The sequence below is a fragment of the Arvicanthis niloticus genome, chromosome 1 (genome assembly GCF_011762505.2).
Source record: "Arvicanthis niloticus isolate mArvNil1 chromosome 1, mArvNil1.pat.X, whole genome shotgun sequence".
Taxonomy (NCBI): Eukaryota; Metazoa; Chordata; class Mammalia; order Rodentia; family Muridae; genus Arvicanthis; species Arvicanthis niloticus.
This window is the reverse complement of record NC_047658.1, coordinates 87615959-87629779: the sequence shown is the minus strand read 5'-3', so window position 1 is coordinate 87629779 and position 13821 is coordinate 87615959. Positions and strand designations below refer to the sequence as shown.

Genomic DNA, 13821 nt, shown 5'->3' with positions numbered 1-13821 from the left:
CTTGGAAGGCTAGGGAATATAAGCATGTATAAGTTTCCTGAGGAAAAAAGAAAAATACACCCTGGAAGATCCAGAAAAGAGTAAATACCTAACAATATCTCAAAGAGTTCAAAGCAGCCTAACCTCAAACCTGTAAAACAAATCAGAATGCTATTTGTTTTACAACAGCAAATCAATACCTAATAAAAGTTCCATCTTGAGTCTGCCTCTTGTCACATAGGGCAGCATTATTACCTACATAAAGGTAGATCATATTCTGAAGGGAGAAGAGAAATAACACAGAGAGGTGGTGGTGTTTTTTCACATTGCAGCCCAAGTGAGCCTTGACCTTGATTTCTCTGCCTCAGCCTCCCAAGGGCTGGGATAACAGGCCAAAATGCCCAGCCAGTAAATGAACTTTGGATTTCCTTGTATACACTTCAATTTTATCTTACCTTATCTTTTAATTAGCAAAGCTGTGGAGTTGTGGCCAAGACAATCATGGAATCTCTGTATTAGACTATCTCTCCATCCTACTGAGAAACAAAAACCCGGTGAATAAATAAATACCTTGTACAAATGCTGAATCTGGATGCCAGCCACTAAGCCAACAGGTTCAGGCTCCATAAAATCACTTGCAGGTAAATTAGAGACTTGGCTCTCTTCCTTGCTTAAGGCTGGCTCTCCAAACCAGTAGGATTTCTAAATAACAACAACCAAAAAAATAATGATAGTAATAATGATAATAATAATGATAATAAAGTGCTCTAAGATGTCAAAGTTCTCTTTCTCGTTCACTCTGGCTCTCCATTACAATGGATGACTTGAGGAGTCATCACTCGTGATGAGTATAATGGGAAGCAAACTGTCTGTAATGTGAATTTCTGAAATTATGATCCACAGAACATACATTCTGCTTCAAGCTCAGGTTTGCAAGAAGAAAGTCAGTGAAGCCGCCTCAGAAGGGCATAGAGAGGAGCGCTGCCTCCCTCTGAGTCAGATCTTTCTAGCAGGGTTGGGCTACACATTGTGGCTATCCTGGCACTTTTCAGTGAATCTGTAAAGACAAAATCACTTTTACAAATATTTAAACCACTTGGCTTATGTTTTTTTTAACCAAATGTTCCTTTTCACTGATGTTATACAAGTGATGAAAGGCAAGTATGTGCTATATTAATATTTAGTACTTAGTACACTGTACTGTGTAGTCTCTGTCTTCTCTACCATTTTTCTTACAAACTTGGGTTTAATTCATTTAGCATTAAAAGGGGAGAAGCTTTTTCTTTCTCTGTGCAATAAAGCTTGGAGCTCATTTTTCATCCAGAATGAGGGAGTTCTCTCTGCACCAGTGCTTGGTCATTTGCTCCATATGCAAATGTAAGTATGGATGTGTGTATAAGTATGTAGTTGTGAGAATGTATGCATATGTGTGTGTAAGTATGTAATCGTGAGAATGCATGCAATCTGGGCCCAACTGGCATGAATGGAAATGCATAAATGCACATGTGTGATTCTGTATAGGAGCTTATGTGAGTTTGTATATATTTGCCTACGTAAAAGTTTTTCCTTCTGCAAGTGTTATTCTCTTCTGGTTCAATAAAAATCTACTGCTCCAAACTTGCCCCTAGCCTGACTTTCAAGAGGCATCTGGACAAAAGGGAAAAGGCTGGAGCAATTAATCCTTTATCTCCTGCTGTTTTAGGATGAGGTGCTAAGTGCCAGAGACTGCAGTCTCTGGCCTCAGAGGAACACAAAAGGCATGTCAACTACAGCAGCCTAGTAACTTAGACTTAGATAAGTAAAGATTTTATTATTATACAACAACCCTAAATATCCTAAATATCTCGTAATACTTTGTCTTACGCTCTGCTGATGGCTGGCCCCCAGCACACAGATACACATACACATTAACATGACTACTAGCACAAAAACAAACATAAAAAGTGCTGCTGAATGTGGAGAAAAAAAAAAAAAAAGAAAAAAAAAAAAAAAGAAAGAAAAGGACTGTCACAAACTACTGCTGAGAATTTAAACTAGCACATCCGTTATGGAAAACCCGCACAGCAGAATTTCCCCAGAAGAACAAAAAATAAAAACAGCAACCCCACAACTGGGCATACACCCAACTGTGCTCTCATGTTGTAACAACACCCGTTCTCAGTAGCCAAGACACGATTTGTTGGGTAAATAGATAAAGAAAGTAGGGGATACTCATGAAATGGAACAGGGTTGACTGTAAAAGAAGACTGTGCCATTTGTTTACCTGGGCATGAATGCCTGGAAGAAACAATGCTAAGAAAAATAACCCAGATACAGAAAGACATATACCTCATGTTTCCAAGCATGTGTGGAAGCAAAAAATAAATAAAAATAAATAAAAAATTTTAAAAATGCTGATTTCTTGGAAATGCCGGATAATTTATAGTCACTATAGGCTGAGATGTGGGAAGAGAAAAGGGAATAAATAAAATAAACAGATAGAGGGAATACAATCTCTGGTTCTACAGCATGGTAGGGTGACTGTAATTTACAGTGATCTATTCATGTATCTTCTAAGGGTTATTAGTCCCTTAGAAGAGAGAAAGTCAAAGTTTTTCAACTTGAATCGCAAATGGTAATTAATTAACCTGATTTGATAAACTACTCATTATACATATGCATTAAAGTTTATACCAATTTCCCTAAATATGCATGGTCATATTAAAAAAAAAACTAAAAATAGACATGGGCATAATTTTTCCTCTTCCCACTAGGGTCTACAGACATTATTAGTGTGCATTCATTCAGATGGGATCTCTTTGCAGAAAATCATTTCATCCCATAGATACATATGGCAAACAGTGGTGTTAGTGCAAAAAGGATGAGGCACTGTGGTTAATCCCTGCTGTCCATTTAGTTATCTTTAGATTTGCCAAGGTATTCAATAAAATACATTTCTGGGTATGTCTTAGAGGGTTTTTACAAAGAAGAATAACTGAAGAGGGAACAAGGTTGAATGTGGGCAGCAACATCCAGTAACCCAGGTATTGATAGACTAAAGGTGAAGAGAGCAGGGTCCCACCAGCACAGACATCCTGGCTCTGCTTCCTGATTTCTATAAGATCTTTGTTCTGCCACATCTTCCTGCAAACATGATCTGCCTCACCTCAGCTCAAAGCCATGTGACTATGGGAATGTGGACCTAAGGAGACATGAAGCTTTGAGTTATTCCTTACAGGTATTTATCACAGAAGTAGGAAGTCTGATATCACAGTCCCCATGGAAAGACTGTTAGACGTGATCCTGCTTACTCTTCACAAACTAGGTACCAAAGGACTGGGGTCAGGGTTCTAAATATCAAGCATGCATGCAGGTGCTCACCTGCAGGAAGAAGTTCCAGGGTTTGGGTATACCATACTTCCCAGGAAAGACAGCATCTACATACCAGGCCACAAGGCCATACAGAAAAGCACTAAATAAAAACATTCCCATTATGTGGGCCAAGGTTAAGTCATCATCAGCATTTACTTTTGTAGCGAAGTTGTACCACTGAGCGCCATGCCCTGAAACAAAATGGAAGGCAGTTACTTCTGATGTCCAACAGTAGCTTAAGTGAACAGGTAGAAGGCATGTAGGTCCTTGTGCCTACAGATTCACACAAGGAAGACCAGGAATGTTAAACATGCAGTGTTGTCTCTTCAAAGTAAAAGATGTATAACCTGTTTTCCACCCATAAGGCTGGAATGGATATAATGAATAGCATGGAGCCCTCTGTGCTATTTCTATGGTCAGGCCACACTGGCTGCCACAGAACCTTATCTTAAGCCTGTTCATCTATGCAATCTATAGCAGTATCCTCCACAGACCTTTATAACAAGCACTATTTCCCTTAAGCCTGCTTTCTCATTTAATCAATAGAACCTATCTTGGAATATAGATGTCACTTGTATTTTATAAGAGCTTTGATGTAGTCATATCTTAAGCTTCATTGTGAACACAGAATTGAGTTAATTATCACCAGGATCTCCCCCGCCCCCAAATTTGCTGTGCTTAAATATGCCTAAAACAAACTACCCAGGGCCAGACTTTTAAAGTTTGAACCAACTCTGGCCACTCAGCCTTGTCGAACTGGACTTCCTTCTTGCCTCTAGCATTTCAACACTCTGATGCCATGGTGTGTGTAGAGACCCCCACCATACCCAGCTGCTTTAAGATTAAATAAGGTGGAAATTGCACTTGTATTCTGGAGACATGTGCTGTCTATTTGTTATTCGATGACACTCTTACATTTAGATTTCCCAGGAGGAAAAAGAAGTAAAAATACAGTGGAAGAAAATTTTAGCCAAGCCCAACTAAAAGTTACAGTGACATAAACAATCACAGAATCATAGAATCATTAAAGTGAATATCCAGGTGTGAGGCAGCAACACTTCAGTTCTCTAAAGCAAATTCTCATGACTACAATCACTAATACATATAAACTTATATTCATCAGTAAGAAGAAGTAAGGTTCAACTTCTGCTCTCTGGGTTAGCATGTAGGAAATTAGAAGTTACTACTGTATCCAAACAAGTAAAACCAGGTGCACTGACGAACAAAAGCAAAATTAAACCAGAAGACAGTATACCCTTTAAAGTCCATAAGTACTAACAGGTTCCAAAGAGATCAAAGTGTGTGATATGCCAGATAAAGAATTCAACAGAATAATTTTTAAAGAGTCTAATGAATCCAGATTAAAAAGCTTAATGAATTAAGGAAGATTAATTCAGGATACAAATGAGAAATTTAGTAAAGACTCAGATTTTGAAAAAAGTCAAAGAGAAATCTTTAAAATCATAAGCTCAGTAAATCAAGTGTAAAAGCCTCAACAGCTGAGATCAGTTAGAAGAACAAATACCATATTCTTGAAAAATAAAACAATGAAGACAAAACATAAGATCTCTAAGACATCACAGATGATCAAATATCTGTCTAGTCAGCATTCCCAAGGGAGAGGGGCCACAAGTTGAGGGTATAGGAGACCTAGTCAATGAAATAATACCCTAAAGCAACCAAATGTTGAACCCATAGGGAGTAGAAAGCACTTAGTGCAGCAAAAGTAAATTACCTGAGAGTAACTTCTCTGAAACATTTTATGGTTAAATCTTTTTTAAAAATCCAGAACAAAGAAAGGATATTGAAGCCTACTCGATAGAAGCACCAAGTAACACACAGAGATAAGCTGACTAGACCCAGAGTAGATTTCTTATAAGAAACACTAGAAGGTAGGAAGGAACGTATGATGGAGTTATGCAAAACCTAACAGCAGTCTCATGCAGAGGCATGCATACAAAGGCAGAGACCATGAGGAGAGAGAGGAGAGAGAGGAGGGAGAAAGAAGGCGCCATAGAGGAAGTGGATCATGAGTGCAAGGCCATGAGGGCCAGCCAGTTGGAGTAAAATCAGCCCAAGCAAAACATAGCAAGTGGTACCTCCGGAATATTGACAGGGAGGTAGATAAAACAACATAGAGGGTTGATATCTGCCTAGCTCTAGTGCTTTAACGCTTATTATAAATCTAAAGGTTTTATGTCTTTTACTTGGGAACTAAATAAGCTAAGGTAGGGTAGAAACTCTCAAGGAATGTTTACTACAACAGGTCAGTAATAGGCTAATTTACTAAAATGAGGCAAGGAAAAAAAAAAAAAAAAGAACCACAGAAAAACAACCACAAAATGAAACAAGGAAAAAAAAGAGAACCACAGAAATGTCTCCAGTGATAGATTAAAACACAAAGCCAATCATAAATGAAGAACAAGGCCAGTAAACAATGCCAATAAACAAAGAATGAAAACACAGTGCCACTTACCAACATTCTAAATAAAACTAAACACTTAAGCAAATTCTTCTATATACCATAACCCTACTCAAATTTTTCTCAGCTGCATAAACTCATCTGTGAAAAAGCTACAATTAGTCAGTAATGAAACACTGACATCTTTCAGTGTAAAAGGTGTCTGTTGTCCATTCTTCCCCAGAAGAGACATAGATAAGACATGTATATAACATATGTATACAAATATAAATACTCAATATGTTACTTGTAATATTGCTTATATCATTTTCCTTAATGTGTACATGTATATATGTGTACACAGTGCCTGCACATATAAGGCACACATACAATGGTTTTTGTTTTTTTAGTGATAAAGACAATAGGGCAGGAACACTCAAACTACATGTTAACCCTGCTGTCTCCCAACTTTGTATGTTCTGTCCTTTCCTTCTGGGGCATGAATTAATGCCAGTGCTGTCACAAAGGAAGACTCACCCTTCATTTCCAGCTTGCATATCAAGTCAGTCCCAAACGCTAGTGCGGTGTTGGTAATGAGACAGAGAGCCAGCTTCCCACTGAGGCTTGTCTGATCATACATTTGATATACGATCAAATATGGAAAGAAGGTAAGGAAATGGAGAAACCCTGCAATAGAAGTGGCCAGAGAAGCTGGAAAGGGAGAAGGAAAAGAGGGTCAGTCGACACAAGCCTCAGCAGCTGAGGAAATTAGCTTTCTTTTTACTGCGGGGGAGGGGGAGGGGAGAAGAATAGAACTTTCCAAAGGGAGGGAACTCTTTTGCCCACCACTACATCACTGGCATTTTGCACTGTGCCTAGTGCACAGAAGTTACCCTATCAAGACTCTTACTTAACTGAATAGCATAAGGAGACATTTTCCTGAAATTTATCCAGTGGCATCTGAAACTCTGAGGTTGCTTCCAAAATGAGAGTTTCTTCCGGTCATCTCAACAGAACGGATGGCACCATCAACTCACCTTTATTAAAGAACGTGCTAGTCATGAAACCCAGCAGCACTGAAGAGATGGCAAAACACAGGAAATAGAAAGCGATGAAAAATGGGTCACTGTGCTGGAAGACTCTCTCATGTGTAATCTGATGAAATAATTAGGGAGCTGGTTTAGTCACAAGTGAAGTGATGGGGGAGAGGGGAAAGGCACAGAAGTGAAGGAAGATATGGAATACCTCCCTGGTGAAATGAGTCAAGCCACTTGGAGATGCTGAAGTCAGTGACTATGAAGGGCCATCTGTGTCTCTTTGCCCCCTCCTGATAGACTACACCTTTGGAACTCCCACAATGGAGTCAACAGAAAAAGACATTCACTCTTGGGCAAACTAACCCACTCTGCCCACACCTCAACTTCTTCATCCTCCTTAAGGCTGTGACATGCTGAGTACAAATGGATACTTGCCTTGAGGAATAAAATCCCACACAGCAAACAGATGATGATGAGATACATCAATAAGAAGGTGATGAAATAGGAAACCCAGAGCATAGCATTACTGAGTCCCACCATGAGCTGGTATTCCTGAAGGAGAATCAACACAAGCCAAGCGTCATGAAAAACACACACTTCAGATGCCTTTATACATCTTACTCTGCATAGCTTAACTATCGCTAGCCCAGTTTACCTACAGAGAACTCACACCTCACCATAATCTAAGGACCTAACTGAATGCAGCCTTGTACCCAGTCAGTGCTGTGATTTCAAAACAGAATTCTGGGTCCAGATTTTTTTCTCCTAAGACTTAGTAAGTTCTCATTCTGATACAAGAAACATTTTTAAAACCTAAATATGTTAAAAGTTAAGATTAAGCTGGGCAGTGGTGGCACATCTTGATCCTAGCACTTGGAAGGCAGAGGCAGAAAGATCTCTAAGTTCATGGCCAGCCTGGTCTGCAAAGTGAGTTTCAGGACAGCCAGGACTGCACAGAGACCCTGCCTTACAAAACAAACAGATAAAAAAGCAAAGCTTAGCTTAGCTTTCTTTTCATCATGCCCTGCTTCCAGGAAGCAATAAACCCAAAGGGTAAATACATACCAATTCCACCATAGATTTGAGCAGGTCTAGGCAAACTATGATGCTTGAGTTGATTTTTCACCTTAAATTTTTTTATAAATAAAGCTTTATGGGTACATAGCCATCCACCTTAGGTTTTTTTATAAATAAAGCTTTAAGGGCACATAGCCATATTTATGCATTTCAACACTATCGTGAGCTACTTTCATCCTAGAGTTTACCTAAACTAACCTCTTCTGGATTTACAAACTAGAAATCCAGGGGACGGGAGAAATGGCTCCCTGTGAAGATTGTTGGCTACTTGCCTTAGTTAGGCTTTCTAGTGCTGTGATAAAACAGCATGGCTGAAAGCAACTTAGGAAAGAAAAAGGTTTATTTGAGCTTGCAAGTCAGAGAAGGGAGTGGAAGAGCTGATGCAGAGGTCATGGAGGAACACTGCTTACTGGCTTGCTCCCCATGGCCTGCTCAGTTTGATTTCATATACAATTCAGGACCACCTGCCCAGGAGTGGCACCACCCATGATGGGCTAAGCCCTCCTTCATCAATCAAGACAATACCCTACAGACCTGCTTACAGGCTAATCTTATGGAAGCATTTTCTCAATTGAGAGTCCCTATCCCCAAATGACTCTAGCTTGTGTCAAGTTGGAAACAAAAGACTCCAGCTAGCTCATTGCTCTGGCAGAGGATCTGAATTCAGTTCCCAGTACCCACAGGATGCTCACAACCATCTGTCATTTCAGTTCCAGGGATCCAACACCCTCTTTTGGCATTTGTAGGAAACAGGAACACACGTGGTACATACACATACATATATGCAAGCTAAATAAAATACATACAAGATAAAATAAGATTCAAATTAGAATGCCAGACTGAGATGTGACAGTATTACAGATCACACTGCAGGACACCCTGTTCCTGCCTATTCAAGCTGCATCTTTGAGTCTTGTCTTCAATGCCTCTCTTTCCTAATGACGAGTGATAAAGGAAAAAAAAAAAAAAAACTTAAGACAATTCAATTTCACAGTTTATGTGATAAAAGCAATAGTTCAGAGAGAAAGAGAGAGAGAGAGACAGAGAGACAGAGAGACAGAGAGACAGAGAGAGGCAGAGAGAGAGGGGGCAGTCACATCCTGCAACAGTAGAGAGTCACTGAGCTCTGATAGCAGTGAATACAGACAGTATCACGGGAAAATGCCACAGAGTATCTGTGTGATGAGTGCTCAGCCAGTTTCTCCTTTCTATGCAGTCCAAGACCCTGGCCTATGCAGTAGCATGTCTTCCAACCTCAGTTGACCAAATTAAAACAGTCCTGGATTACTCAGAGGTCTGTAATTTGGATCCTGTCAAGGGGGTGATATCAACCATCACGTAGCATTAGGTACAGAATACTACACGGAGAGGTGGCTTCAGGACAAATTTAATCTACATTTACAGCTCTCCCTTTAGACCAGTGTTGGGGTCTGGGAATAACTGTACAAACCACTACACATGATCAAGTCTCTGGATTTGGTTCACACCTACAGAGAAAAGCATGCAACTGGCTAATTGACCGAGCCAGGAAAAGCACTCTTTGTTTCTGAGTAAGGGCAAAAAGGAAAAATCAAGGTGAACTGAGTGCTTACCCAAGGTAATTGCCTGGCTGGTTGCAGTGGGAACTGAAGCAGAGCCCTGCAGCTGCCTTGAGGTGAAAAGACAGAGCAAGCCCAGAGAGGACAAAGCAGCTGGAGTTTCCAGGGCCAAGTTCCAGAGAGGGCAGAGGTTAGCAGGGTAAGTACTCATTTAGATGGTGCTCCCAGCGTCTCCATCCTAGAGCTCATGAGGACAATCCAAAGACCAGAACACAGCAACACAGGCAAAGAAGAAATTCCTTTGCCAACAGCCAGATTAAACCATAACCACTGTCCAAAGGTTACCTACAAGGATTTTATGTGAGCAGTGTGTCCAGTTTAGTGGGCGTAGACCTAGATTTTCAACCTAAATACTGCTGAGAAAATTTTCTGTGTGGAGCATCACCCTATGTCTTTACGCATATCAAGGCTTCTTAACTTTGATATGGCTAACAGTTCAGTTTTGCATTTCAGGACACTACAGTGGGATTATAGGGTATTCAACAGCATCCCTGGCCTCTACCAATCAAATGGAAGTAACATCTGTCTTAGTTGTAAAAATTCCCTCCAAACATTGCCAAGTGACCACTGGAGCAAAATTGCCCCAAACTGAGAACAAAAGCTTTAGAATAAACTCTACTGTCACCCCTCCTAACAAAAAAACTACATAGTAATAGCTGGGTGTTATGGCATATGCCCATAATACCAGAATTTATGGAGCAGAATCAGGAGGATAATGAATTAGAGGCTATTATGAGCTATATAGAATATTCAAGGCTAACTTGAACTACACTTGAGACTCTGTCTTTAAAAAAAAAAAATGGGGACTATAGATCAATGGAAGAGTACCTCCCTGGCATATTCAAAGCCTTGGGTTCTAGCCTTTGCACTGAGAAAGAGTAGGAAGAGACCTCAAAGGATAAACTGTTTCCAGGATACCTAAGTGTGCCTCAAAATAAAACATAAACATAGGGATGTAAGATTATCAAGTATCCACTAAAGTAAATATCACAATGTCTGGACTTCAATTAAAAATGTCCATGTATCATAAACAATCCCCAAGGTGGCTTTGTCACTTGTGCCGTCTGGTGTTCGGATTCCTTTCTTGTCACTTCTATTTGCTGTAAGCAGGTTGCACAACCTGTTTCAGTCAATGGGATGTGTTGAAGGTGATGAACTTGTGTGCCTGTAATTACATTGTATCCCATAAAGGCAACTGATGCACCTTGAGATTATTGGTTGCTCTGGCCAACAGCAAAAAAGAAATTAAAAATTCTGTCCTGAGCCTTTAAGGAGCTGAATTCTACCCACAACTGTAGGAGCTAAGAAATGGTTATTTTCCTGCTATAGCCTCAAACAGGAGAACGACTGTGGCTGAAACCAAGAGTGTCATGCTTGAATGCAAGACAGGGAGAAGACAAGATGACAGGTGTGAGTCATTTGTTAAGGTGTGGTGATCTTACGTGGCAAAGGAGAAATAGAACCCCCGTGAGAAGATGTGCAAATCAGAAACCATGAGATGAAGACATTATGCTTTATTACAAGTCTGGTAAGGTATAATGAATAAATAAAGCACAACCTGCCAGACAGGCATGCTAACAGCAGCAGCATCAAACAAAGTGAAGGAGGAAGTTTCAAAGTGCCATCATCCAGGATAACATAATTATTACCCAGTATAACCTAATTATTATCCGGTATAACCTAATATTACCCACTATAACATAATTGTGAGTCACAAGAGTTTATCACTGTTACCACACTCCATCTGTGGAAACAAGTTGTACTGATTACAGCTCTGTGGAAAATGAATGCCCGTCAGATGGAAAAGAACTGCTAGTGCACACTTCTGCTTAAGTTCAAAAGTGAGCCAACACTAATGTGGGCTTTTACACAGTAAAATAGCAATAACCTTTAGAAACAGAGACAGTGTAATGATTTGGATTTTTTGTTTTGTTTAGTATTGTTTTAATGAAGGCGCGAAGTTGGTTTGGATATAGAAGAGGGTGTGGATCTGGAAAGAGAGAGGGGAGAGATAAAGATAACCAAAGTATGAAGTATGAAATTGTCAAATAATTAATATCTTTTTAACTTTTGTTTTAAGGCAGGATCTCTCTATGTAGTCCTGACTGGCCTAGAACACAGTGTGTAGTCCAGGATGACCTTGAACTCACAGTGACCCACCTGCCTCTGTATCTCAGGTGCTGAGATTAAAGATGTGAATCACCATGGCTAGCAATAAAAATATTTTTAATTAAACAAAGCAGAATGAATACTAGCTTAAAGTGTCCAGTTTAAGTTTCTGTGACATGAAGAATAAACCGGCTGTTTCAACTGGTAGTTAAAAATAAATTTGAAAAAAAAAAAAAAAGATTCACCAGTTAGGGAAGAAAAGGTCTTATAATGAGGAAAAAAATAAACAAAGAATGGTTCAAAGTGATCCATTTTCACTGAGGGGCAAGGGACTAATATGGAAACATTAAGGAGAAACAGTCATTTTGTCTGTTGTCATTGTTGTCATTGGTCAAACCAAAGAGAGTGTGCTGACGTAGCTAGATGGTGATATGTTAACAAGAGCTTGAACAACTGGAATATGGTATTACCACAAATGGAAAAGGAAGGGGAGCTATGAGGGGTGGGGAAGAAACAGGGTTACATTAATCCCCACGTGTAAGGGACAAAGGAAATGGAGACATAACCAAGACTTGCTCAGTTTTCCTTGGGCACTAACCTGGAGTGTCTCTAATCACTTTCATGGTAGAATATTGTTGTCTCTATTTTACAGATGAAGCACAGAGAGACAAACACTACAACAGCAGGAAATGGTGGTGATACACATTATGCATTGTGCCACATGGATACAACTGAGGTTTCCAGCATGGGTCATTTGGGGCATCATGATTGTACCTCCCTTAGCCAGGGAGGACAAGAATGATCGTGTTCCCTGTTGAAATCTGTCTTTACTATACCCCAGTGTCACTGTCACTTTGGGAGTCAGTGGCCTTCGGACATCATTTGACAAGCAACTCCAAATGCCTTAACAACAACATGATGTGTGGGGAAATCCTTGAGAGAAGTGTGTATAAAATTCAAAAACTCAAAGTCAGTCATGTACATATCCATTTCCACTGATGCCTACTTCCTAAATATAGGTCCATGGATCAATCTCTGTCCCTATATAATACTAAGACAACTTAACTCAGTCTTTCCTGCCTTTTCCCTGGCCTGTCATAATTACTTTAAAATTACTTTCTTGTCTTTTTAGTCTTGCCTAAATGACCAAGCTTTGTCAGCAGATAACAACCCATGGACCAATCCATCACATAGGTCACTTGTGTATATCCTAAAACCTAAGCATTGTTTTGCTGGGCACAGGACTAGCCTGTGCCAAACCCCCTCCTCTGGTAGCATCCACCTATTGAACCATACCATTCTCTTCTGCTCAGAACAACAAAGCCATCTCTCTGCTTCAAGAATAACTTCCCCCACCTTTCCCCCTACCTATAGTGAATAGGGCAGCTATAAACATGGATGAGCACATGTCTCTGTAGTTGGATATAGAGTCCCTTTGGATTTATGCCCAAGAGTTACAGTACAGTGAGAGCTTGTGGTGGATCCAACTCCTTGAGGAACCCCCACACTGGCTTCCATAGTGGCTGTGCCAGTCTGCACGGCCCCGGTAAGGAATATGTGTTCTCCTTTCCCCATTATCAGGCAGCACTTGCTCTCATTAGTTTTTTGTTTGTTTCATTGTTGCTTTATCTTAGCCATTCTGACTCGAATAAGATAAACTCCCAAAATAGTTTTAATTGAATTTCTCTAATATCGAAGGTCATGGAACTCTTTTTTAAAAGTGTTTTTCAGCCATCTGGTTTTCATCTTTTGGGAATTCTGTTTAGTTCCCTGCTCTGTTTTGTTTTGTTTTGTTGAATCAGACTGTTTTCTTGATGTTGAATTTCAAGTTCTTTGCATATTGTAGATACTAACCATCTCTGTCCAATGTCTAGCCAGTAAACACCCACTTGGGCAATTAACATATTACATATTAACTTACCTCTTAACCAAATTTTGAACAATGTGTAAGTAGAGAGTTGTCTTTTCTCTTTTTTTAAAACTACCAGTTGTAGGGTGATTATAGATTCTAGGTGCTAGAGACTTTTAAAATAGTATCTCATTAGCTGCCCCAGTAACCACAAAAGTAGCTACTGCAGTCTTCAATTTACATTCAAGGAAACAGAGAATGATGACAGAGTTAGCTGATGATAGAACCAGACTTTAAACATGAAGTCCATCAGGGTCCTTGGAACAAAGGAGGCAATTAGTAAGTAAGCATTAAACACATTGATAGACAGGTGAACGCTCTCTCAGCATCCTGGCTGCAGCTATTGTCGAAATCACCCCC

At 39.9% G+C, this 13821-nt stretch overlaps 1 protein-coding gene across 1 annotated transcript in view; it reads right to left on the bottom strand.

The window, feature by feature from the left end:
• LOC117716620 (phospholipid-transporting ATPase ABCA3-like) overlaps window positions 1-13821 on the bottom strand; it is a 96571-nt gene that overhangs the window by 65719 nt on the left and 17031 nt on the right. The window contains exons 7-11 of the mRNA XM_034513730.2: window positions 7204-7320; window positions 6769-6886; window positions 6269-6442; window positions 3340-3521; window positions 550-681 (exon numbers count right to left, since the gene is read on the bottom strand). Coding sequence (XP_034369621.1) covers window positions 550-681; window positions 3340-3521; window positions 6269-6442; window positions 6769-6886; window positions 7204-7320 — 723 coding nt within the window. The remainder of the gene's footprint in view (window positions 1-549; window positions 682-3339; window positions 3522-6268; window positions 6443-6768; window positions 6887-7203; window positions 7321-13821) is intronic.